General features: G+C 54.9%; 1 protein-coding gene across 1 annotated transcript; it reads left to right on the plus strand.

Moving 5' to 3' along the window:
• The first annotated feature begins 5,096 nt into the window (after positions 1-5,096).
• SELENON (selenoprotein N) lies at positions 5,097-23,397 on the plus strand. Its single transcript, XM_082329603.1, has 12 exons — positions 5,097-5,228; positions 10,813-10,930; positions 11,754-11,884; positions 12,368-12,580; positions 13,424-13,548; positions 14,348-14,485; positions 16,135-16,216; positions 17,203-17,391; positions 18,465-18,570; positions 19,432-19,544; positions 19,711-19,812; positions 20,519-23,397. Exons 1-12 carry the CDS (start codon positions 5,121-5,123, stop codon positions 20,687-20,689), a joined length of 1,596 nt encoding a protein of 531 aa, XP_082185729.1. The 5' UTR covers positions 5,097-5,120; the 3' UTR covers positions 20,690-23,397.
• The last annotated feature ends 142 nt before the right edge of the window (positions 23,398-23,539 follow it).

The raw sequence follows: 23,539 nt of genomic DNA on the forward strand, positions 1-23,539 counted from the left end.
AGTCACTTGTAATAATTTCACTGCTGTAATAGTCAAATCTGTGAAACAGAATAAAAGTCTTGTAAAATAAAAAGCATGTTTGGGTTGATCCTCTTTAAAGCCATCTGTCAAAGACCCGTTACCTCACGCCCGGAGTAACTGGGTGACAATACTGCTTGATTTCAAGGATGTTTCACAATAGCCGTTGATTTCCAGGGTAATCTTGCCAGTGTGTGGACAGCAATTCCCGTCTGCACCAGCTCCCTGAAATTGCTTGTTCACCATCTGATATGGGTTAGCGGGAGTTCTACTAAATGTCTTATTTTTCTAGTAAAAAATAAAGAATCCGAGAGCCAAGTTTGCTCTTTGGTATACATTGTTTCTGGAATGAAGTAACAGAAGAAAACGAAAGGAAAAAAATTGAAGCCAGCCTCTTCCACCCGTCTGGCCACTGACGGAGCAGTTTAGCCGGCGCGCCCTCGGCGACTCTAAGCAGGATGGCTGTGCAGAGGCGCTCGCACACCGCTCCAGTTTGGCCCTGGCAGCCGTGAGTACCTGCTCAGCAGTTCCTGCCACGCGGGCTGCGACGGGGATCAGCGTCCTTTCCCCCAGCAGCCTTCCCTCGGGTCGCTGCAAAGCTGCGTGGCCCTTGGCGATGGAACATTTTGTTCATTCTTGTGACGTTCTCTTGATAATTGGTTCATTCCGTGATTTGGGAAGATAAAGTTGCTTTGAGCAAGTTGTGAAAACAAAAAATGTGTTTCTGAATTCATGGCTGTGTAATTCCCCAAGAGAAATAAGGTTGTCAGATGGGGACTTAGCATTATCCCGGGGATAAAGATACTGGCTGGTAAGCTTGGCCTAGAGGAATGGTTACTGGTAAATAAACATCTTGGGAGTGAGTTGTGTTATCCGAGAGATTTGGATACCGGGAAGCTGGTTTAGCTCAGAGGATTTTTATCATGGATTAAGGGAATTCCATAAATAAAAATGTCCTGCTCTTGGAGTAACTCAAAACACTTTGCCTGGCAAAATGTAAATCCACAAAATAAATAGCACGGTTCTGGTTTCCTTTAGAAATAGATCCTTGGTGTTACATTAAAACTCTGCTCTTGTCTTCTCTTCCACACAAGCGAGCAAGAACAGCGTTAGTGAAGTCACCTACACTCCAGAGGAGAGCTGCTGCCTTCCTGCAGTTCAGCGGCTGCGTCGCAGATAGGGAGGTTTCTAAGTTGCCCAGCACGCCTGGCGAGGTACCGCGTACTGATAAGCTCCTACGGAGCTCAGCACCAGTCAGAGGAAAGCTTTGTGTTGCAAACAGCTATGCTTGAATTCTGCAAATTCTTCTGCCTGTGCTCACAGATATCCACAGCTAAATCCCTGAGGCCAGAGGATTAATCACAGGCATCAAGTTAAGCATGCATGTGTTTACCAGGAGCAAAGATTTGTTCCACGGATCAGCTTTGTTCCAAGGCCTGGCCCTGATCCATGACTGGGATTTTTCTGTCCTACGGCAATGCAGGTAACAGAAACGTTTGCCCCGCTGGTGTCTTGAAATGCCTCTGCGCTTTCCTGGCTCCTCCGCTGGCTGGAGCAGAGCCCTCGACTCGGGGAGCCTGCAGCGCGGAGGCAGGCCCCGGGACTCCCGTCTTGCGCCCAGCCTGTATGCTTCCTGCCGGTGCGGGCGGCCGGGCTGCTCCGCCGCGTGGGAACCCCTTTGTTTTCATACTTGGAGTAGATAAATAAATGGGGCGTTCATGTGGAACCAGAGGTTTGGTTTTAAATGTCAAATGGAAAGGCTCTGGGAGGACGTGTGTCTTTGAGTTGCTTTCCTGCCTTCCAGTCTCAGGCATGCGGGACACCAGGGGAATTCTGTTGTCGATTGTGTGGTTTTTCTGCTTTGAGTCACCTTAGCAGGAAATGTGATCAGCCCAGGTTATTTCCCATTTCCCCTGTTAACATTCAAATTCAGAAGCCGTGATTACCATGTTAATTTTCACCATCAGAACACATGGCCCTATTTTGTGTCAGAAGGAATTTCCTGTAAATGAAGTTCTGATAAAAGAAAGTTGTGTTAGTGGTAGAAAGGAAAATAATAGCTACCGCTTGTAGAGCGGCTGGCTGTTGTCGCCTGGCCGTACAAGGAGATAAGACAAAACTATCCAGAAAACAAATGCATCTTTTTGAAACCCACACTTCATTTTTACGGCATTATTAAATTCCCCTGGAAGGCTTTCAGCGGAATTGGTTATTGAATTCAAAAGCCTGGCAGTCGTAGCATTTTTCCACATACATTTTGATCTGATCTATTTATCTGATTGTTTCAGATGTGATGCATCGAGCGCTGGCTCCCAGTGCTAGCAGTTTCAAAGTTTCAGCAGTTACTTCTGATCACGCTTGGGTCTTTGGCTTCATTCCCTGTGGAGCCCCAAACAGGTACCGTGCTGTAATTAGGAATCCTCTTAATAAAACACTCCTGCACGGTAAATGCTTTCGTTTAGCGAGAGCCAGCGAGTGTCGGAACTGTGAGTGACCCACCAGGCTGGATTGATTCCTGCAGCATAGGAAAGGCCAGGGAGGAGTTCGGGATGCAAGCCCATGGGCACTGGGTAGGCATCGGCTCCTGCCCTTCAGCTAAACGGTCTGCTGGGAAATGTCTCAGCCAAGCTTCATTTCACCCCGCAGCCTTTGCTGGCCATTCTTTTTCCAGGCTGAACTGTGCGTTTTCCATGGCTGCGAAGCTTCGTCACAGCGCATCCCCGGAGCAGGACGCGAGCCCCTCTTCTGCCGCAAACCCACCTCCCGTTTTCCTGTCCCCTTCGAAAAGCCCCACGCCAAACCAGCCGTGGGCACGCCGTGTTCCCTGCTGCTTTCCAGAGGATTAATGTTTTGGGGCCTCAGTCTGGTCGGGACTTGCTTCCTCAGGGGGTTTCTGTTTCCAGGTGCTTTCTCCATTTATACACAGAGCTCGGATTTTAATGCCGCCTTCCGTTACACCGCGATCGCTTTGACTTTGAAGCAGGCCAGGGTTTCAGGCTATGGGAACGGGGCCATCAATTTAAACAAGGACAGAGTTTCTCTGCTTTTGCAATGTGCTGCCCTGGAACGTGGAGTTACCACGTGTACTCCGACATACGGAAAACCCATCCCTCCCCTGGAAAAAAGGTCGCTCCAAGCTTTTCATCCCTGCTACCAATTTCTCACTGTTATTTCCAGCCGGACTCTCTGCCTGCCGGCAAAGGGGAAATCTGGGATAGTTTTTCCTGCTGGGTGAGTTTTCCTGGTGGAAATCTTCCTGGTTATTTCTCTATCACGAGGATTTCCTTTGATACCAGTGTGCCTGGGTGGGCCAGGCAGCAGATGTCTGGATATTTAAGATTCTTCCTGAGTGCTGTAATCTGTAATCTCAAGAACCAGCAGTGCAGAGCCAGGAGTTGTTGGTTTTGTTCTCCTTTGAGGAGGATTAGTTCCCAGCAGATGCCCTGAATGACTTCACCTTTTGTCTTTCATTCTTTTTCCTATCAAATAATTCATCCGTTTTTGTCATCTTTATATGGTCGCTGACGACACTGGAAATGGTTCGGATGTAAAATGAGCCCCTCTGCTTCTCGGCTAAATGGTATCATTTTGGCTCTGCCAGCCACCCTGTCAGCTCTCCTTCTCCATCTAGGTGTCTGCAGGCTTTGTCATCTCCATCACCTCTCCCTCGTTTCCCAGACACCGGGTACATTTATCCTGTTTTAAAGCTGTCTCCTGTTACGTCTCCTGTTACGTTTTGTGCTCTAAAGGTACTTGCTAGGTTATTTGAGGTAAGCAAAAGCTCTCCACACCTCACTGCCCAGCCTAATGAGTCCGGAAAGTTTTAAAGCACATCTGCTTGAAGTGCTTGAGTGCTTAACTCCTTCACGCCTGCCTCTGCTCCCAGACATTTTTCCCATGATCTGTTAATTCCGTTCCTCCCATCTCCTCCCCGCGGCCCAAGCACCGGTTCTTTGACGGATGGGGAGGTGGAGAGCAAAGAGCAGCGGCAGAGTTTCATGAGCGTTGTCTCCTGTGGCGGAGCTGGCAGAAGGAACCTTCTCCTTCCTCCCTTGGCCGTGCGGATGTAACGGCACTGATCTGAGATGCAAATAACCCAGTGTTTGTTCTGGTCTGCAAGAAAATGCGTGATTTTTTTTATCTTGTCCCGGGAATTGCTCAAAACTCCACGCGCTCCTGGCCTGCTCTGCCCAGCATCGCCAGCCTCTCCCTCCTTCCTTCAGGCAGCTGCCACTGCTCTCTTAACGGCTTGGTCATGCTCTCCTCATCTCCAACCAAAAAGCTCTTTAAACCTAAACCAAAAATGATTAGGCAGGCTTAGGAAACAGCAAAAGCTTCAAAGGATTAAATGCTAACGCTTCCTGCTACCCTTAGAGAGATCAAACATTCTGCGCTGTTAGCCCTGCAGCAGCAGAAAACGGTACTAAATCTTCCCCAGCAATCAGGGGATTTCGGTGGCGGCGCAGGATTGCGTGTAAGGAGCAGCGGCGGACTGATTTATGAGGCATGATTAAAATGACTAAATATATATCTCTTGGCCATTGCTAAGGAGCAACGTGACAACCGCGCAGAAGAACCCGAAGGGCACAAAGAACAACGAGGAGGGTGGAAAAATTTGGGGGTGGTCGTAAAGGTCCGCGATGGTCGAAAATGACCCAAAACGCGGGGCGACGGTAGAAACGACCCGAAATTTGGGAATCGCGATGGGTGGCAGGAGGCTGAGGCTCGGCGATGGCTGCGGACGGGCACCGTCACCTCACGGCTGCAAAGTCGTTCCCTGCGATCCCGGGGTTTAAACCCTGGTGAAAGCAACTGCAAGTGGAACTACTAATATCTGTTTTAAAAGAAATATAGGTCCATTTTGGTGAGCTGAAACCAAGCGGAGGAGCGCAGGGAAGGTCTCCATGGGGCCCGGAGGAGGGGAGAGGGGCCGGACGGGGGCTGAAGCCCCCGTCCGGCCCCTCTCCCCTCCTCCGGGCCCCGCGGGGAGGACGCAGGCCCTCGCCCGGCCCCGGCCCCTCCTCGCCGGGCGCTGCCCGCCTGACGCCTCCCCCGGCCGGCGCGGCCATGGCGGCGCGGCGGCGGCGGTGAGCGACGCTGGTATGGCGGGTCCCGGCGCGGCCCCTCCGCGCCTGGCTCTGGCCCTGGCCGCTTTGGCAGCGCTGGTCGCCGTTAAATACTACCGGGACGCCGAGGCAGCCCGGCAGCAGGTAACGGGAAGGAGCGGGACCGGGGCGGGGGGGTCCCGAGGCCGCGCTGCCCCTCACGGAGGGAGGGGAGGTGAAATGGCGGGCGGAGCCGACCGCGCCGCCGGCGGGGGTCGGGGCGGTGGCGGCCGCGGGGCTGAGGGGACCGCGGGCGTTGAGGGGGTCGGCGGGGTTGAGGGGGCTGTTGTCGGGCTGAGGGGGCCGCCAGGCAGCGGTGGCCACCGGGGCTGAGGTGGCCACCGCTGGGCTAAGGGGACCGCCAGGCAGCGGTGGCCACTGGGGTTGAGGTGGCCACTGCTGGGCTAAGGGGACCACCAGACAGCGGTGGCCACTGGGGTTGAGGTGGCCACCGGGGCTGAGGTGGCCGCCACCGGGCTAAGGGGACCGCCAGGCAGCGGTGGCCACTGGGGTTGAGGTGGCCACTGCTGGGCTAAGGGGACACTAGGCAGCGGTGGCTACTGGGGTTGAGGTGGCCGCCACCGGGCTAAGAGGACCGCCAGACAGCGGTGGCCACTGGGGTTGAGGTGGCCACCGGGGCTGAGGTGGCCGCCACCGGGCTAAGGGGACCGCCAGGCAGCGGTGGCCACTGGGGTTGAGGTGGCCGCCACCGGGCTAAGAGGAACGCCAGGCAGCGGTGGCCACTGGGGTTGAGGTGGCCACCGGGGCTGAGGTGGCCGCCACCGGGCTAAGGGGACCGCCAGGCAGCGGTGGCCACTGGGGTTGAGGTGGCCACTGCTGGGCTAAGGGGACCACCAGGCAGCGGTGGCCACTGGGGTTGAGGTGGCCGCCACCGGGCTAAGAGGACCACCAGACAGCGGTGGCCACTGGGGTTGAGGTGGCCATTACTGGGCTAAGGGGACCGCCAGGCAGCGATGGCCACAGGGGTTGAGGTGGCCACCACTGGGCTAAGGGGACCGCCAGGTGTTGGTGGTCACTGGGGTTGAGGTAGCCACCGGGGCTGAGGTGGCCCCCACCGGGCTAAGGGGACCGCCAGGCAGCGGTGGTCACAGGGGTTGAGGTGGCCACTGCTGGGCTGAGGGGAGCACCACACATAGGTGGCCACTGGGGTTGAGGTGGCCACTGGGGGTGAGGTGGCTGCTGCTGGGCTGAGGTGACCACCGTACATTGGTGGCCACCAGGGTTGAAGTGACCACCAGGCGTCGGTGGCCACTGGGGTTGAGGTGGCCACTGCTGGGCTGAGGTGACCACCAGGTAGCAGCGGCCGCTGGGCTTAAAGTGGCCACCAGGCTTGAGGGGACCACCAGACATTGGTAGCCACAGGGTTTGAGGTGGCCACTGCTGGGCTGAGTGGACCACCACACAGAGGTGGCCATTGGGGTTGAGGTGTCTGTGGCCAGGCTGAGGGGACCGCTAGGCGTTGGTGGCCACTGGTGTTGAAGTGGCTGTCACCAGGCCAAGGGGACCACAGAGCTGTGGTGGCTGCCACTGGGCTGTGGTGGCCACAGGGCATTGGTGACTGCAGTCTTGAGGTCGCTGCTGGGGTTGAGGTAGCCACCGCCAGGCTGTGGTGACCACAAAGCCACGGTAGTCACCAGCTAGGCTGTGGGGACAACTAGGTATCAGCAGCTGTGGACCTTGAGCTGGCCACCATCAGGCTATGGGGACCATGACGCTGTGGCAGCCACTTCCAAGGCATCAGTGGCCATGGAGCTTGAGGTGGCCACCGCCAGGCTGTGGTGGCCACCACCAGGCTGAGGTGACCATTGAGCTGTGGTTCTCATCACACGCCAGTGGCTATGGGCTTGAGGTAGCCACTGCCAGGCTGAGGTTTTGTAGAGCTGTGGTGGCCACCGGGCTTGAAGCGGCCACGGGGATTGTGGTGGCCACCACCAGGCTGAAACAACCACAGAGCCGTGGTGACCACCAGGCAGCAGCAGCGGCCGTGCCTTTGAGGCCAGAGGATGGAGGGAGAGCGGGAGCGCCCAGGCCCAGCCGCGCTCTCGGCACGAGGCCGCGCGACGTGGCCCCGACGGTGTCCGTCCTTCCCGCGTCGTCCCCGCGTCGTCCCCGCGTCGTCCCCGGGAGAAGCGGCCCCAGGCGCTCAGGTGTCGGTGGATTTTTTCCGCCCAGAAACGCAGGCCTCGCGTGCCCTCAGCAACTCTGTAGAAGCAGCGAAAGAATGGAGGACGTGAGCTGAAAAATGCAAAGGGTTGGGGTTTTTTTTAGGGGTTTTGGTGTGGTTTTTTTTAAACTAGGCTGAGGGCCATCGGGTTTGGTTGCAGTCCGTGTAATTCAAATGGCTGCTGCCTGCGTTGGGGAAGGCGTCCCTTTGTCACGGACCGTACTCCCCTGGCTCTTCGCTTCGGCGTGCGCCCTTGAACATCTAAAAAGGTTCATGGAAAAGAGCAGACTTCTTGTTCTTGATATTTCTATAGTAAAAAGACAAGCGTTTTTAAAGGCTGCCTCTTTTCTTTGTCTCTTCTTGCATTGCAAAAAGGGAAAAATGGCTGAAATGAGTTAATTAGAAGAATTCTCCCGACAGGGACAGGAGGGCAGGACAGTCCCTCCCGGGCTGGCTGAGAGGAGCTGAGCCCGGCCTGACGCAAAGCCGGGCCTTCTGGAGGCTCTGTTTTTCCCAGCGAGGGGCAGGGGGCTGCGCCTGGGCGCTGCTGGAGACGAGAACAAAATGCGAACAGCCCAAGGTTTTTATTTTTCCTTCATCTTGCTTAAAACATATGTCTTGTCTCTTTCTATGGAAATGTTTATTTAGCTAAACAACCCACAAGCAGGTGGGAGAAGAAAACTCTTTGTGAAAACCACAACTCTCCTCTGCTACAAAGAGACTGAAAAAGCTCAGTCTTGCTTCTCTGGCACAAACAGGGAAACTTTTTATTTCGTATAATCCCAGATTAGAAAGAAAAAAAGAAAAAAAACGCAAGCTCCGGAGAGCTTTCTTTAAGGTGAATGTTATCAGAGAGCAAAAGGCCAAGCCCTGACATCTCTCTCGCCTTTTAAACGTAATTTTTAGCATCCCTCTTGACTGAGTGCAGCAGGACTGGTGCGAGCTCTGCGGAAGTCTTTGTTCCTCTGTGGTCGGGGTCTTGTCTCTGGCCGGGGGGGTCCCTGCGGCCCCGGTGCGGTGACGCACCGCCGCGGAGCTGCCGTGCTTTGCGAGCGTAAAACGAATGTTTCCGAAGGGAGCGATCTGTCCTGCGGGGTTGTGCAGGACTGATGGGCTGTGCCAGTGCTGCCCGGAGCGCGCCTTTGCGGGAGAAATGGCTGTTTTAACTAGCTCTGGGGAGGGCAGCGGCGTCTGGAGCAGGCAGGAGCAGGCAGCGATGTCTGGAGCAGGCAGGAGCGGGCAGCGGCGTCTGGAGCAGGCAGGAGCCCGGTACCAATCCTATTAGCAGGCAGGCCGCATTCAGCCGTCCGCTGGCTCGCGTGAGAGGTGTGCACGCACGTAAGTCGCCTGACCGCAGAGCTACCGTGTCTCTGGCCAGTTGCGGCTGTAGCAATAATTATCTGATGGTTCTGCAGCTGATGGGTTTTCCTTGCTTAACCTCTGTGAAGGTGCAGGCCGAGGGGACGGGAGCGTGCTCTCAATTTAGATTGATTTTTGGATGCTAACGTCCAACACCAGGCACCCGTATTCCCGCCTTCGCGTTCCGCTGTCAGACGCAGTCAGAGATGCTCTTCTGTATGTGTGGAGTATTCCCGCTTCTCTTCCTGCCTTCAGCCCTGTTAAGTAAATGATCATGACTTTGTCCTAATACTGCTGCAGCAGGCAGTCTAACCAGCTAAAAACTTTGTCGCTCGTTTGCCTCCCATCCCTTGAGGTCCGTGTCTGCGAAGTGCAAAAAGAAGAGAGACTCTAAAAGATTCATCAGCAGGGAATCGCTGACGCGCTGCGGAGGGGACTAGGAAATGGACCGTCTCCTCCGAGCTCGGTACGCGCCCAGGACAGCCTCCGCTGCAGAGGAGGAAGCCATCGTGCGCTCCCTGCACGCTTCCCTGCGCCGCGAGCCGGCTCCCAGACAGTGAGCGATCACGCGGGCCCTTACGAGGTTAATGCATTACGTGCTGTGCACCGGCAAGATCTAGAGCCGAGAGGGCTACTGAAGCCTGGCCCAAGGCTTCGTGACACGACCCTGGCGCCTGGCTGTCGGGGAACAGCGCGATTGCTCGGGAAAACGTCAGGAAAATTTACAAGGCCAAGGGTGCGCGTCCCCAATTCACGTGGGGAGCAAAGGCACGGTTTTGGCCCCAGGAACGTGGACAGTCCGGAGTGGATTGTTCCTGTGCGTAGATAAATAGCCATCTTGTTCCTTCATTCCTTTTTTCAGCTGTGTAGTTCCAGCGCTCTCCCCTCCTTGTCTTTCCTCAGCCACGTCTGCGTCCAGATCTCTGGTTTGTATTCCAGGGTCTTTATTTCTGTCTGTCTCAGTCCTGAAGCTGCCCTGGAAGGCTCTTAAGTGCTTTTGTTGCTGCAGTTGACGGGAGCAAAGCCTTCCAGGCTGCATTAGTGCTGCTTCAGGCTGGCAGGCAACAGATGGAAAATAAACTAGTTCAGGAGCTCTGGGGATGGTAATGGTGCTGCAGGCAATAGAGAGTAAACACGGTTAAACAGCAGAATGCAGAGTGTTTATCCTTGCAGCTTTAGGCTTTTACGGGGGTGGCAGGGGAAGCTGCCCCAAATGACGGGTCACAGGGGACACGCTGCAGGGATGTGGCTGGTCTGACTTGCTCTGTGTCTCTCCTCCTCTCACCCCAACGTGGAGCTCCCTCGTTCTGCCTGCGAGATGTCCCTTTCCCTTCAGTGCTGACTGCTGCGGCGTGGAAACGACTAGAAGCACCTAGAGCCTCTCTGCGGCTGCTCCAAGGGAGACACTGCGTTTCAGTCGTGTTTTCCACTGGATGTTATCCGCGGGGACTTTGCAGAGGGAGAAACTGAGGCACAGGGTGGCTGGGATCTTGCAGAAATTTCTGGAGAAGACGATGGGATTTGTGGCTCCCCAGTGTATGGCTGAAGGGGTAGGCAGTGCTCCCTGCGGAGCAAGGGACCGAAATGCTCCATCCTGGCCTGAGGCTGGAGACCTGGAGGGGAGCCTGACTGGAGCGGGGCAGTTGTGCGCAGTAGTGCTGGCACGGATCTCGGCACGGGTGTAAGTTAAGTTGCTTTCTGCAGAGTTACAAGGGCTCAGTTCATTTCCTTTGTCTTTTTGCAATGTGGATAGTCACGTATTTGACTGCCTTTGTTTCACTGCGCATCAGTTAATTACAGAAATCACAGTCTCCAGGTGCTCTGAATATCTGCAGGTTTAGGGCTAACTATCTGGAAAAAGTTGGAAATTTTTCTGACAACAGACTTTGAGGCCGACTCGGAGCAAATGATTCAGTTTGAATTACTCAGCCAGATGTAGTTTTAATATGCTCATGCCAACAGTTCCTGGACACCGATCCCTATTGTAAATAACACAAAATCCTGCCAAGGGGCGTTAATCTTTCTGTTTGGTGGCTGTTTGTATGCTGGAAAGAATGCAAATTAACTCTGACGCTGAGAGGGGCCGGAGTGAATTTCTGCAAGAGGTTGGAATGAAATCTCACTTGCCTCTTCTTCCCGAACTAGGAGCTGGCACTGAAGTCTTTGGGAAGCGAGGGGCTGTTTCTCTTTTCTTCTCTGGACACGAACAACGATCTGTACCTCAGTCCGGAAGAGTTCAAGCCGATAGCTGAGAAGCTGACGGGTAGGTATCTGTCTGCCTTGCAGAGCTCTCTCTGCACAGACCGTGCAAAAGCCAAAGATAATGCACTCAACAGTTTTTATTCATGTCTTTTTTTTTTTGTCTGGGTGCTGTTTTGGGTCTTATTTACATGAAGAGAGGCTGCTAAGCTTTACATGTTTTTGAAAAGGCTTAAGCACTAGACATCACTTTCAGAAAGTAGAGTTTTTGTAAGACCGAAGATCGCATTGCTGGACTAGCAAAGTACAGAAGTTACTTTGTCTGGAGCTTAAAGGGGATTTGGGATGGGTGAATGCAGCAAATACAGCTCAGCCCAGGCTAGGCCAAAACTGTTGGTGAGTCGCGGTGTTTCATTCACGCGCTCCTCCGGCTGTCGCAGTCTCTCTCGGATAGCAATTGTGAGAGATCACGTTTGGAGACCGTATCAGCGTGTGGCAAACGCCTCTTGGTGGTGCCAAGCAGGAAGAAGTGTGGTGATAATGTACAGGAGGGCTTACAGTACGGTCGAAACAGAGACAGTTGTTTGCTTGTGCTGTAATGAATCGGCTAAAGCCTGTGGTCTGATCCCTCCTAGGTGAAATGAGATGGCTTAGCTGAGCCATGGGGTTTAGAGAGTCGCCCCCTAAAAGGAGGGCTCCCCTTTAATTCATGCAGCCAAAGCTGGTCTCCGGGGTGGCTCTGAGCTCTGCCGCTGCATACAGTCTAGCAACAGCTGGGAAGCTCCCAGCGCTCCTGGATTTGCCAGGATAAATGTATAATCGCTTTACAATTGCTTAAAAAGGGAGGGAGGGGAAACAGCTGCTTAAATTCCTGTCCCTTTGTCTAGGGGTTGCTCCCATCTCAGAATTTGAAGAGGAGGAGACGCCTGATCCAAGCGGGGAGACGTTGTCCGTTGTGGCTAAATTCCAGCCTTTGGTCATGGAAACGATGACGAAGAGCAAAGACGGTTTCTTGGGAGTAGGTATCATGCAGGATGTGTACGGCCAGAAATTCTGGTACAAACACGTCCAGTGGGCTGGTAGCATCACCGGAAAAAGTGCTAGTGCGTTAGGAGGGGGAGATGGTCTTGCTCAAGCCCGGGGGATTTGCTTTGACGAGCGAGCTCGCTGTTTTCTGCAGCGTTTCGTTGTTTTCAGTGCGCTCAGCAGCACTGTGCCCCAATTAATACGCCCTTGCTGCGAGGCTGGAAGCAGACATTGGAGATGGCTCTCCTGGAGCCAAGTCCAAAAGCAGCGGCGTTATGTGGTGTGTTCCCCTCTCTCCCGTGTCCTATTACTCGCATAATTGAAGGTTGGCGGAACTATTCGGTGGTGTTTGGGGTGGTAGGAAGAATTTAAAACGTGATTTTCCCCCCTCCTTCTTCAAAGCCTCCTTATCCATCAGCACTGCTGCGTGTTTGCAGAGCCCGGCCTGGGCTCTGACAGAGTCTTTTGTTCACAGATTTCTCATGTCGCTCTGTCTGGGCTGAGGAACTGGACTGCCCCAGCAGCCCCTCTGAGCGTGATGCTTGCCAGGCAGTTTAAAGCCTTTCTTCCTCCAAAGAATAAACTGGATCTCGGGGATCCGTGGTGGATAATTCCTAGCGAATTGAACATCTTCACTGGGTACCTTTCCAACAACAGATTTTACCCTCCGCCTCCCAAGGGCAAAGAGGTGAGATATGAAACTCAATTTCTATATACCTGAGAGGTAGTTTGTGTAAGTGTTCTGCCTTACAGCTCAGATGAATCGCAGGAGTCCCTAGGGCGGACCAGGCTGCTGCATCATGTCTCCCTGGACTACCTAAGGGAGCAAAAAGGCTGCAGCTTACAGCCAGGAGCGCCGTCTCCTCGATCGGAGATAAAACCGAGAGCAGGCAAAGGCTCTGGGTGTCCGTCATGGCCGGATGAGGCTGACTTGAGTAACTTCATCTTGCTTCGTTTAAGTGTGTGGGTTTTTAGGCTAGCCTTTCCCGGACAGGGCGGGGAGAGGGTTCTTCAGAAAGCACGTGCATGCAGTGATGGTGCCTTGCGGAACGCCCCAGAGGTGAGCGTTTCGCTGACAAGTGAAACGATGTCTGTGCATCGTTTGTAAAGCCAGGCGTGCGTATCGCTCTCCCGCGGGGTGCCCGGGTAGGTGTCGGTGATCACACAGTTGAGGCACCTTCGCAGCCTGGCGTGTTTATCGATCGCATACCCACTCTTTCAAAGTCTTAAGTGGTATTGATGGAGGCAGCCTCGTAGATCAGTTTACCGTACTCAGACATTCAACCGACTGGGATGATGGAAACCTGCAAACAATGGGAATAGCCTAAAAAGGGCAGAAGATGGATTTATTTTTAAAAGCAGTCTCTTGCTTTATCTCCTTGTTTTGTGATTAGGTAGGTCTCTGAGCTAATTTTTAAGTCATAGCAGTTCTCTTGTCTTCCTGATCTGGTGGAGAGTTACTTTGGAGCTGCAGCTGACCTGCAGCGGAGGAACTGTTCTCATTTTTGCTCTCTTACAATTCTTTCTCTAGATCGTAATCCACAGGCTTTTGAGCATGTTCCACCCACGCCCCTTCGTAAAAACCCGCTTTGCTCCCCAAGGAGCTGTGGCCTGCATCCAAGCCATCAGCGCCTTCTACTACACCATAGCGTTCAGGTGAGGCCCTGGGTCCGGGGCGTTAGAGGAGGGCCTGGGGCACTTCTGAATGTGTTCCGTTTGTTTGGAGGAGGGGAGCAGGCTGCCGTGAGCCCGTGGCAGCGGGTGCAGTCGTGTTCCCAAACAAGACCAGATGTCTCCTGGGTGTGGGAGGGAGGCGAAGCAGTGGGAGGAAGAGGGGGGTTCCCAGCCAGCTCCTGCCCCGATGCGATGCTTTGCGGGTGCCCGAGGACGGCACCCGTGCTCCCGGTGTTGCTGAGGCCCTGGTGAGGCAGGGACTGTTGCCCAGGTCCAGGACAGCAGCCCTCCTCCATCACCCTTCGTTTAGAACTATCCCTGGCTGAAAGGGGAGAGTCGGATTAGCAAGGGATTTGTTAGATTTTGTTTAATCAGGGAGCGGGGTGCCTTTCCAAGGGGGAGAGTCTGGGGAATTGTCTTGTTTTACTGGGAGTGTTACACAGCTTTTATTTGCCTGATCGAGCTAGAGGGGAGGCTGAAGGGGTCTTAGTCTGTTCCTGTGTTTCAAGGAATGATAACGTAATTCATCCTTCCTGGATGGACACTTACTGCCCAGTTCCAAAAGGCATCGATACTGGAGATGATCCTGACCCAGGGGATCTGCTCCAGTCTTTTACCCTCTTCACTGTGTGACATGAAAAGCTTTTTGAACTGAACCTCTGCCCCAATTTAGCTTCATAATTTCTGGTGCCTGGAGATTGCTTCTCCCTGCTGTCATCTGCAGTGCTTGATCCATTCTCTCCTCCCGGCACTGCAGCTGATGGCTCCTTTCTCGTTTCAGGATCCACGCTGAGTTCCAGCTGAATGAGCCACCAGACTTCCCCTTCTGGTTTTCCCCAGGCCAGTTCACAGGTCACATCATCCTCTCCAAGGATTCTTCCCATGTCCGAGAGTTTAAGCTCTTTGTCCCTAACAACAGGTACAGCCGTTTCCCTCTCTCCCCGGGTGCTGAACCGACTGGAGGACTGTTACAAATGAGGCCAGGGGAACCCAGGGGCTCTGGGATCCTGTCCTGTGCAGGAGTGGGGGCCGTGCATGGGGGGAGGCCGGGGGCTCTTTTTTTATGAAGACATGAGTGTGGTGACAGCTCTGTCCCTTGCGGTTTGTGGGCATCCAGGCCCATGCAGGGACGGCAGATCTGCAGTCGGAGCTTTGGGCAGGCCAGTTCTGCTGTTTGCTTATCTGTTTTCCGCACGCATCCTTCCCTGCCAGTGGCCATCACGGTCGTCATGTCCTCAGTTCTCTCAGTTGCTCCCTAAACTGGTTCTGACGCAATTTTTCAGGAATAGATCTGTTTATCAACAGGCGTGGGGGGCATCAGGCTTGGAAGAGGTAGGGAAGGACAAGGGCAGAGGAGGGACAGGGGAGAAGCAGGGCGGAGGTTGCTGGGGACGTGGAGCACGGGGCTGGGGCTGGATGTCCCTGCACAGCCTGGCTGCAGCTGGCACGTGCGTCAGCTGAGCGTCCGAGCCCGAGCTGTCCTGTGCCAAACCAGGGACAGAGGGAGGTACCTGCAGGCACGTGGGAAGATGGGGAATTTCAGTTGTCCTGATATTGCCCTAGAGACAGGGATCGGCTTCTTCGTTAGCAGCACTGCTGCAAGCACTGCTCCCCTGACCCGTCCCAGCAGTCCCTGGCTGTGGCAGGGACTCTTGCTGGTGTCAGATACCTGTTGCAAGCTGCAGAAGGCTGCTCAGGTGTCTGTGATGGATGAGCTCATGCTTTTCAGCCAAGTCCCTGGAAAATCTGAGTGAATGGAGCTCTGCGGTTGCGTGCAAAACTGGCAAATGCATCTCTACCGGTCGCTGAGGATTCCTGACCCATTTCAGGGTCTGATTCACTCACCAGTAACTGTCCCCTGGTACTTGGAGGATGGGGAGAGCTGGGCAGGGTGGGGAGAGGCAGCCCCTGGCAATCCCAGTGCCAGGCTCGAAGCACTGAAGCTCAGCAAAGCCTGATGCTCTTGCTTCAAGATGTTTTTTGCTTGGTGTTTCACAGGTTAAGGTTTTGTGTGCATAGCTTCACACTAGCTCATTCCTGTTCTCTGGCAAGCAGCTGGAAGCGTTTCAGGGGAAAGAAGCTTCAAATCTCTTTGCCCATGACGGCTGGAGTGAAAATTCTATTATAACATTACCCTGGTGACTCAATCCCTATGGCTCTGTCAGCACATTTGTTACAGCAAGCAGACACTTAGGGCTCTGCCAGCAACTCCTCACAAAAGCCTTTTGCTTCCAAAAAACACTTTTAAAAGTTCAGCAGGATCAGAACGTGCAAGTTAAGTCCTGGGAAGGAAGGGGGAGCAGAGACACCTCTCTCTTCCTTACTTTGACAGTATTCAAAGGTGCGAGCGCATTTGCCAGGGTGCTGGGTGGGTGCTGGGCGCTGATCCAGCAGGGATCTAGCGTTGCTGGTCTTGTGCAGGGAACACGGTGATCTCCAAGGAGCCAGAGGCTCTGGGCTTCGGTGCTGACCCTGCGAGAGGAGCGCTGGGTGTTCTCATTTGCGCGGGGTTTCCCATACACAGCTTTCGCCTTGGATGACTCTGAACGTATCGGGTTCACCCCGCAGGTCTCTGAACGTTGATATGGAGTGGCTGTATGGGGCGAGTGAAAGCAGCAACATGGAAGTGGATATCGGTTACCTGCCTCAGGTCTGTAGTCGCTCTCAGTCCTCCGTGCGCTTGCAGCATCTCGGCAGGGATTTATGCCGCCGTGCCCCTAAGCGGTATAACCTCAGTTATCCCTCTTCTTTAGAGCTTTCTCTTGAACATTTCCATATAACAATATAATCTCTCTTGATCTGTGCATGTCCTCTGCAGCTGTGTGGCTCCCTATTGCCAGTTCTTGTGATGTTTTATTTTTTCCCTCTGTGTGGGTTGAATCTTAAGCTCCTGGAGTCATGTGACTTCTTCCATTTTTAAAAAGTTATCTGACAGGCGCGGGGGGGTGATTAAGAGCTGAACGCAGGCCCTGAGCCCAGAGGGGTGCAGGAACGAGGGTGTGTCTGCATTTAGAAGCCGCATGAGGTTATTCCTCTGTTTTGTGGTAATCCCAGCTCTTGGGACAGGAAACATAAGTCAGGATTTTGAATGCCTGAATGTAACAGTCCCATTTTCTCCTAAACTAGATCTACGTTTCTTTTTAATTGCCAAAAGTCAGGAAAAGAGACTTAGGAAATAATTTCAGAGGTACCAGAACACTGAACTACAGGGAAGCTCCTGAACAGCTTTCCCTGTGGCACCCTCTTGTGGCTAGCCACAGGCTGCGGAAGGGCTGTGCTGGCGACAGGAGCAGGAGCTTCAAACCAGCCCTGCAGGTCCCAGCGATTTTACGGATCTGGTGTCCCACAGTCAAAAATCTCCACTGGGAAGGTGGGAGCATGGAGTGAACAGGTCTCGTGCATTTCCAATCTAGCGAGCACAGTCAGACAATAACTGAAGGAAATGAAGTTGCTTTCCTGCTATTCCCCAATAAAAGACATTTGCAACTGGTAAAGCGCAGCTCCAGGAGACAATAGATCAAGCTGTATCTTCATTAGAAGCTGCACAGTCTTATTTTGCATCTTTATCCTGTCCTGGAGTACAGAAAAGCCAGGAGTGGATGTGTGCAGTGTCCCACTCAGCCTGTTCTCCTGCAGATGGAGCTGGAATCGACAGGGCCTTCAATCCCCTCTGTGATCCACGACGAGAACGGAAATGTGATTGACAGCAGGGATCCCTCAGGGGAGCCCATTCAGTTTGTGTTCGAAGAGATAACCTGGCAGCAGGAAATCCCCTGGGAAGAGGCAGCCCAGAAGCTGGAAGTGGCCATGTATCCATTTAAGAAGGTGAGGAAGGGGCCGGGCTCTTCCTTGGCACGTTTATTTGGGGCAGGTCATCTTCACCGAGATGTCCAGTCACCTCGAGGACCGGCAGAAACCAGAGGCCACGACCTGATCAGCATTCAGAGGCGTGTGAGGGTCTCCCAGCTCAGCGCCTGCCTCCCAGGCTCTGGGTGTGTGGCTTGGTGGACTTCCAGTTTCCAGATGAGGGAGTACAGCATCTCTGAAAGGCCGTTCGGGGTCGCGCCGCAGCACAGGCAGGAGCAAAGCCTAGATGTCATGTGTCCCAGGCTTGCATTGTAAATGTAGGCTCATCCTTCCTTCCTCTTATCAGTAGCTGCTGACGCGATTTCTGAGTGAAGCAGGTAATCGCGCCGCTGACAAATGGTTTTCCTCTGGCGTTACTTTTGCAGCGTTCAGCTACCTTTGGACCAGCTTTCCTTATCAGCAGAAAACACACAATCCGCCTGTGCCTCTGCATCCCGCAGTGAGACACAAATTTATAGCATTGGGTGACCCAAACTATATAACACGCCAGTAGCCTGTGGAGCAGATGGCTACTGCCTGTCACTTGGCTGAAGGGACACGTTTCAATGGCCGCCTCCTTGTGCCTGAGCTTACAAATGTCCCTTTGAGCTGCCAAGATGTTAATAAAGTCCCCTTCATTAGAGCGATTGGAACAATCTCTGTGCCGGGTCCCTCACAGCCAGTTTTTAGGCCGTTTCGGTGAGGTTTTGTAATAAATACCTCCAGGCCAGATTTCCCAGGCTGCTGAGGTGCGCTGCAGACAGCCTGCCCGCCGTGGTGCAGATGCTCTCTGCAGCGTGTAAAGATGGGGCTCCGCTGGTGCCGCTGCCGGCCCACGTGCTGCGAGGGGCTCGCTACGATCTCGCTGGGAGATGAAGTTGGCCCTGGGGAGAGCACCACAGTTGTCATTTGCTTTAATCTGCAGGATCTACTGCAGACTAAACTCTGTGTGTGTCACCTGGGGCATGTGCAGGTCTGGTTCCTTCAGACCCTGCTCGTATTTGAGACGGGCTGTTCTGTGTCTGTTTCTCAAGCCGCCTCTCTGCCTCCAGGTCTCCTATCTTCCCTTCACGCAAGCTTTCGAGAGAGCAAAAGCAGAAAAGAAGCTGGTGCACTCGATCCTGCTGTGGGGTGCCCTGGACGACCAGTCCTGCTGAGGTGAGGACGCTCCCGGCGTGGCTGGAGGAATGGTGCGCCTCGTGCAGGCTCTGAGAAGAGCTGGGGGTCAGGGAGCTGGTCACGGGCCAGCGGTAAATGTTGTGTTACTTGTTTTGGCACTGACGATGCGGAATAGAAAAGGGCTGGAAGTGGGGAATTACTGATCAGAGCTTAGGCCCCCCGTGGCAGGGTCAGATCTATTTGAGACAAGCCCTAGACTAACTCGCTAATTCAGGTGCCTTTGTCGAGGTGGAGGCATGGGTCTGGTCTTTCTCTTTTCTTTCCCCCTCTCCGTCTGCTTGGGTGGAGGCAGCGTCTGCAGGGTGAAAGGGACGCTGCTCTCCTGCACAGGAGGAGCCAGAGCCAGGTGTGGGCTTGGGCTTGTCCTGATGTGCAGCTCTTTCCCCCCACACGCCTGAGAACTTGCATGCCACATTGAGCAGGAGTGATGGGGGGGAGAGGGGCAGGTATCTTCAGTCCTCTCCGCCCTTAAAAACTCTCCAGCATGCACGGGCTCTGCTCGGCACGAACAGCAGGAGGCACTCGGGGTGGATCCGCAGGGCCTGATCCTTTCCTAAATGCACCACACCAGTCAGCCTCCGTGGCAAGCTTGTCCTGGTCCTTCTGTGGCCTTGCAGGTGGCTGGGGTCTGCTCTGCTGAGTCTTCTCTGCCAGCAGCACAGACGGGAAACAATAAGCTGTGGAAAACTGGCAACAAAGGAGAAAAAAGACAATGGGCTGGGCCGGGGGGAGCCTGAGCCAGCTACCCCAGCAACCAGAGTGGTGGCATCGTGGTGGCACCAAACATGGCAACAACTCAGGAGCTCAGCAAACCGCTGTCTGCCTCTCTCCCTACGCCAGGTTCGGGGCGAACTCTCCGGGAAACCGTCCTGGAAAGTTCGCCCATCCTCGCCCTGCTGAACGAGAGCTTCATTAGCAGCTGGTCGCTGGTGAAGGAGCTGGAGGAGCTGCAGGTGAGCGCTGCAGCCGCATCTGCCGCCTTCGCTTTCGGTGCTGGTGAACGCGGACGGCGCTTGGGGGTGGCAGCAGGAGCGGGGAGCTCACGCCCGTGCCAGTGGGGCGTTTCTGTTCTGCTAGTTTGGGTGTGTGCAAACGTGTTTCTTTGGGGTCTCCTTACAGACCAACAGAGAGAATGAGTTCTACAGCAAGCTGGCTGACCTGCACCTGGAGAAATACAACTTCCCCGTGGAGATGATCATCTGCCTCCCCAACGGCACGGTGGTATGGCGCTACCCCTTCAGCTGGGCTTGGCTCTTCCCATTGGAACGCGTTCTCTTCAGGGTCATCTGCAGACCCTGAACCCAGTGTGCGCTCCCCCCGCCGCTCCCTGGCTCCTCGAGCCTTTGTGGGGCCGTAGTCCCTTACGGTGCTGTGCTCTCAGGGATGCTGTGGCAGACAGACAGCAGCTCTACCAAGAAATCTGAAACAAAGGTCTTTTTATTCCGAGACGGAACAACAGCAGCTTGGGGTGGGGGGTAAACAATCAGGCCTGAACCAAATGTCTGCCTGCGATTCCTCGTTGTCCCTGGTTGGAGTCAGTGACCTTTGGGAAGCCACCGTAGCTTGTTTCCTGCACCCGTTCTCCCTTGTGCTCATGCTTTGGAGAAAACCTCTCCTCATCAGCACCTCCTAGCACACTTACCTTTCTCCTGATTCCCCACGTTTGTCACAGCAGATCAGCCATTAGCAAGTCCACACACTTCGGCTCTGCTGCGCTCCCCAGGAGCCCCCCCCCCGCCTTGGATTCATCTTTCTCTGACTGTAAAATGCAAACCTGACTCTCAGATGCTGAATTAGCATTTGCAAACTATTAGAGATTCTTTAAGAGTTGTTGCAGTCACCTATGTCCTGGCTAGAGGCCAAGGCAGTGGCTGGGGAATTGTTCTGGCTCTTAAAGTCTCCTCTCCTCATCTGTTTTCTTTCCCAGGTTCACCATATCAATGCCAACTACTTCCTGGACATTACTTCTATGAAGCCTGAAGATGTTGAAAGTAGCATCTTTAGTTTCTCAACCAATTTTGAAGACCCTTCTACTGCAACTTACCTCCAGTTCTTGAAGGAAGGACTGCAAAGAGCAAAACCATACATGCAGACCTAAAAACCAAGGCACCCGAGTGCCCACAGAGACGGCCAAAGACTTCAGAGATCTATTTTGATTACAGCAATTCTTCCTCATCTTCATGGCAGATGTTGATGTTGAGACGCAGACAGTCCCAGGAGCGGGGCTTTGCTCTGGGTGTTGGTTTGAGGCTAAGTTCCAAGTGGTACCAGTTTACACAACCTGCCCTTTTGCGTTCAGGCACATTTTTACAGGAGTGAAAATACTTGAATCCATAAACATTCTCGGTGCATACCCCTCGGTTTGCCACTCGCCCTCGTGTTTCTCCAGCTCCTGTTCAGACTCTGTGGTGAAACTCACGTAAGAGGATAGCAAGCGTCACCCGGAACCCCCTGATCTCAAGGACTGGACTGTGCCGAGTCACGGAGAGCAGCGTTGCCGTTATGACCGGACACTCGCGGCGAGCGCCCGTGCCCTCTGGGCGAAGGCGCAGAATCCAGCGCGGGTGGGAAGCTCCTTCCCGGTAGCCGGTGTCCTCCAGGCCTCCTTGCCAGCGGCAGCTCTGAGCTGTAAGCTGCCCTGTGGCTTGGACACCAGCTCTTCACGATGGCGTTTATTGACAGCAGTGGCATAATGGGACGGTGGCTGGGAATGCGTAGACATGAAAGTAGGAGGTGCGAGCTGGAGCCTTCAGCTCTAGAGCAGCCTCCTCCCAGCAGCCTGTGCGACGCGGCGGGAGAGCGGTCTCCCTTGTTCAGGTTCTTTGCATCTGAGGGAGGTGCTGAGGTTGACACAGTGAAATTAGGAACGGAGACGAGGGCATTAGAGGTACGGTGCAGCTCAGAGACCTCAGGCGTGGATTAACTCGGGGGGGGATTGGGGGCCAGAGCCCCTCTGAGCTCCCCCCGTGCAGCACGTGCACCCCAGGCCACGGGACACGGTACTGCGCAGTGCCCCCACCCCGTTCAGCCCAGGGCCGCTCCCACCCCACCGGCACCGAGAGCTTCGTTCTCCCAGTGTCTCCGCGCAGCCGGTGAGACGCCCCATCCGCGTTTGCTCTGAGCTTCCAAGTCACACCGAGCGATGAACCGGGATGAAGCTCCCTTTGGGAACGGGAGGTTCAGCGTTGCCCTGAGCGCGTTAACTGGTGGAGAACGGGGCAGTTCTCAAAGCCAGCAGTACTAAAGAAATTTTCAGGAGATTTTTCCAAAGAAATTGTTAGGACAGAACGCCATTGGCCCTTACCTGTAACCACCCTGAGCAGTTGCCCCTGCTCTGTACCAATGCCTGGCTACAGAGGGAGTGTAATTTGGAGAAGGAAAGGTTAAATGAAACAGGTTTTAAAGGATATTCCTGTAGACAGGTGAGGAGACGAAGCACCTGCAGTAGATGGCTGCAGACAGCCATGGCTGTCGATGCTTTTTCTGCTCTCTGAAGCACAATGTTGTCGGACCAAATCAAACGGGGAAAAGCCATTTTTTTGGAAGGGATATTTGCATTCCTGAGCTCCAGGACCTGGGAGGAGCCCGGGGGTCGCGATTACCCTGTCCCCACCCTGCCCCAGCCCTCCTGTCTGCATCTGTGGCTGGAGACGGAGTGTGGATGGACCTCTGGGCTGAACCAGTCTAGCTTCACTAATTGCTCTAGTGAGATTAATTACCCCTGGGATGTTTCTCAGTATCGGCTTTATAACTATGCATTAGCTCTGCACTTTTCTCGCACTCCTGCAGTAATGACAGGCTTGGATCTGGCAGCGCTTCCAGCTGCGGAAAGTGCCAAAGCCTCCAGGCAGCTTTTGAGACTGAGCTCCTGTCACAGCAGCGGTCTCGTCCCTTCGGGGGACTTTGGTCCCCGTGGAGAGCGGCAGAGGGGGTGGGGTGCCTGCCCGGCTCCTCGGGAGGCAGAGCTGTCCTGTGCGTCTGCCCTTCTGGCTTTTACAAAGCTTCGCGTGAGGTTTTTTTTGTTGCACCTTTCCCGAGCCCCTCGGTCGGGGCCTTCGGACTTCACAGCGGTGCCTGGCAGTTGTGCCCGGGCGCAGAGTTCATTCCACTTGTTCTCCTTCCCGCCGGTTTTGCGGCAGAAGGGGCCGGCGAGGGCAGCGGCTGCGCAGGCAGGGGTTGCGTTTGTCTTTCCAGGCTTGGAAGAACAGGCAGCGGTCGTGCGGGGCCGGGAGAGCCCCTCGCCCGTGCCGCGCTGAGGGCGGGAGCTGCACGGGGCAGCGTCGCTCGGCTGACGCTGCAGATGCGGAGCTGCCAGGCAGAGACGGTGCCGGGGCCCGTGCCCGAGCCTGCGGCGAGCCCGGCCTCACGCGAAGCCTTCGCCATCCCTGGCAGCACCTTGGTTTTTCTCTGGCGAAGGAGCGCGCTCTGGGTCGGTCTGGAGGGCGGCAGCAGCCGAGCAGGGGGGACCCATCTGCGTCCCCGTTACCTGCAAACCCGCCTGCCCGACCCGTGGCGCCCGTTGCCGGGCTGCCGCCAGAAGCTGTTGCCTGAGGTTTTATTAACCGGTGCCGAGCTTTTCGTCCTGTTTGTAAACTTCCTGAGGGTTTCCCCGATGGGTTTGTGGTGCTCGGGGGGAGGAGGTGCCGCTTCTCCCCGCCTCCTGTGCTTTGTGACGCTCTGGTCTGAAACCCACAGCGGGCCAGGGCCGATGTTTGCCAGCGAGGCTCGGGGGCGGCAGCCCCGCGCGGTTCGGTGCCGGTTGGCGTGAGGGGCCGCGGGCCCCGGCTGTAGCTGCGCTCCTTAAACCCTTCCCACCACCCTCGGCCTCCTGCAGTCCTTGCCTCCTCCGGGGCGGGCGGGGGGCGGCTGGGCCGCGGGAGGGGGGCGGGAGCGGCTCGGTGGGAGCGGCTCGGTGGGAGCGGCTCGGTGGGAGCGGGGGGGCTCGGCC

Source organism: Platalea leucorodia (assembly GCF_965183815.1).
Source record: "Platalea leucorodia genome assembly, chromosome: 18".
NCBI classification, from domain to species: domain Eukaryota; kingdom Metazoa; phylum Chordata; class Aves; order Pelecaniformes; family Threskiornithidae; genus Platalea; species Platalea leucorodia.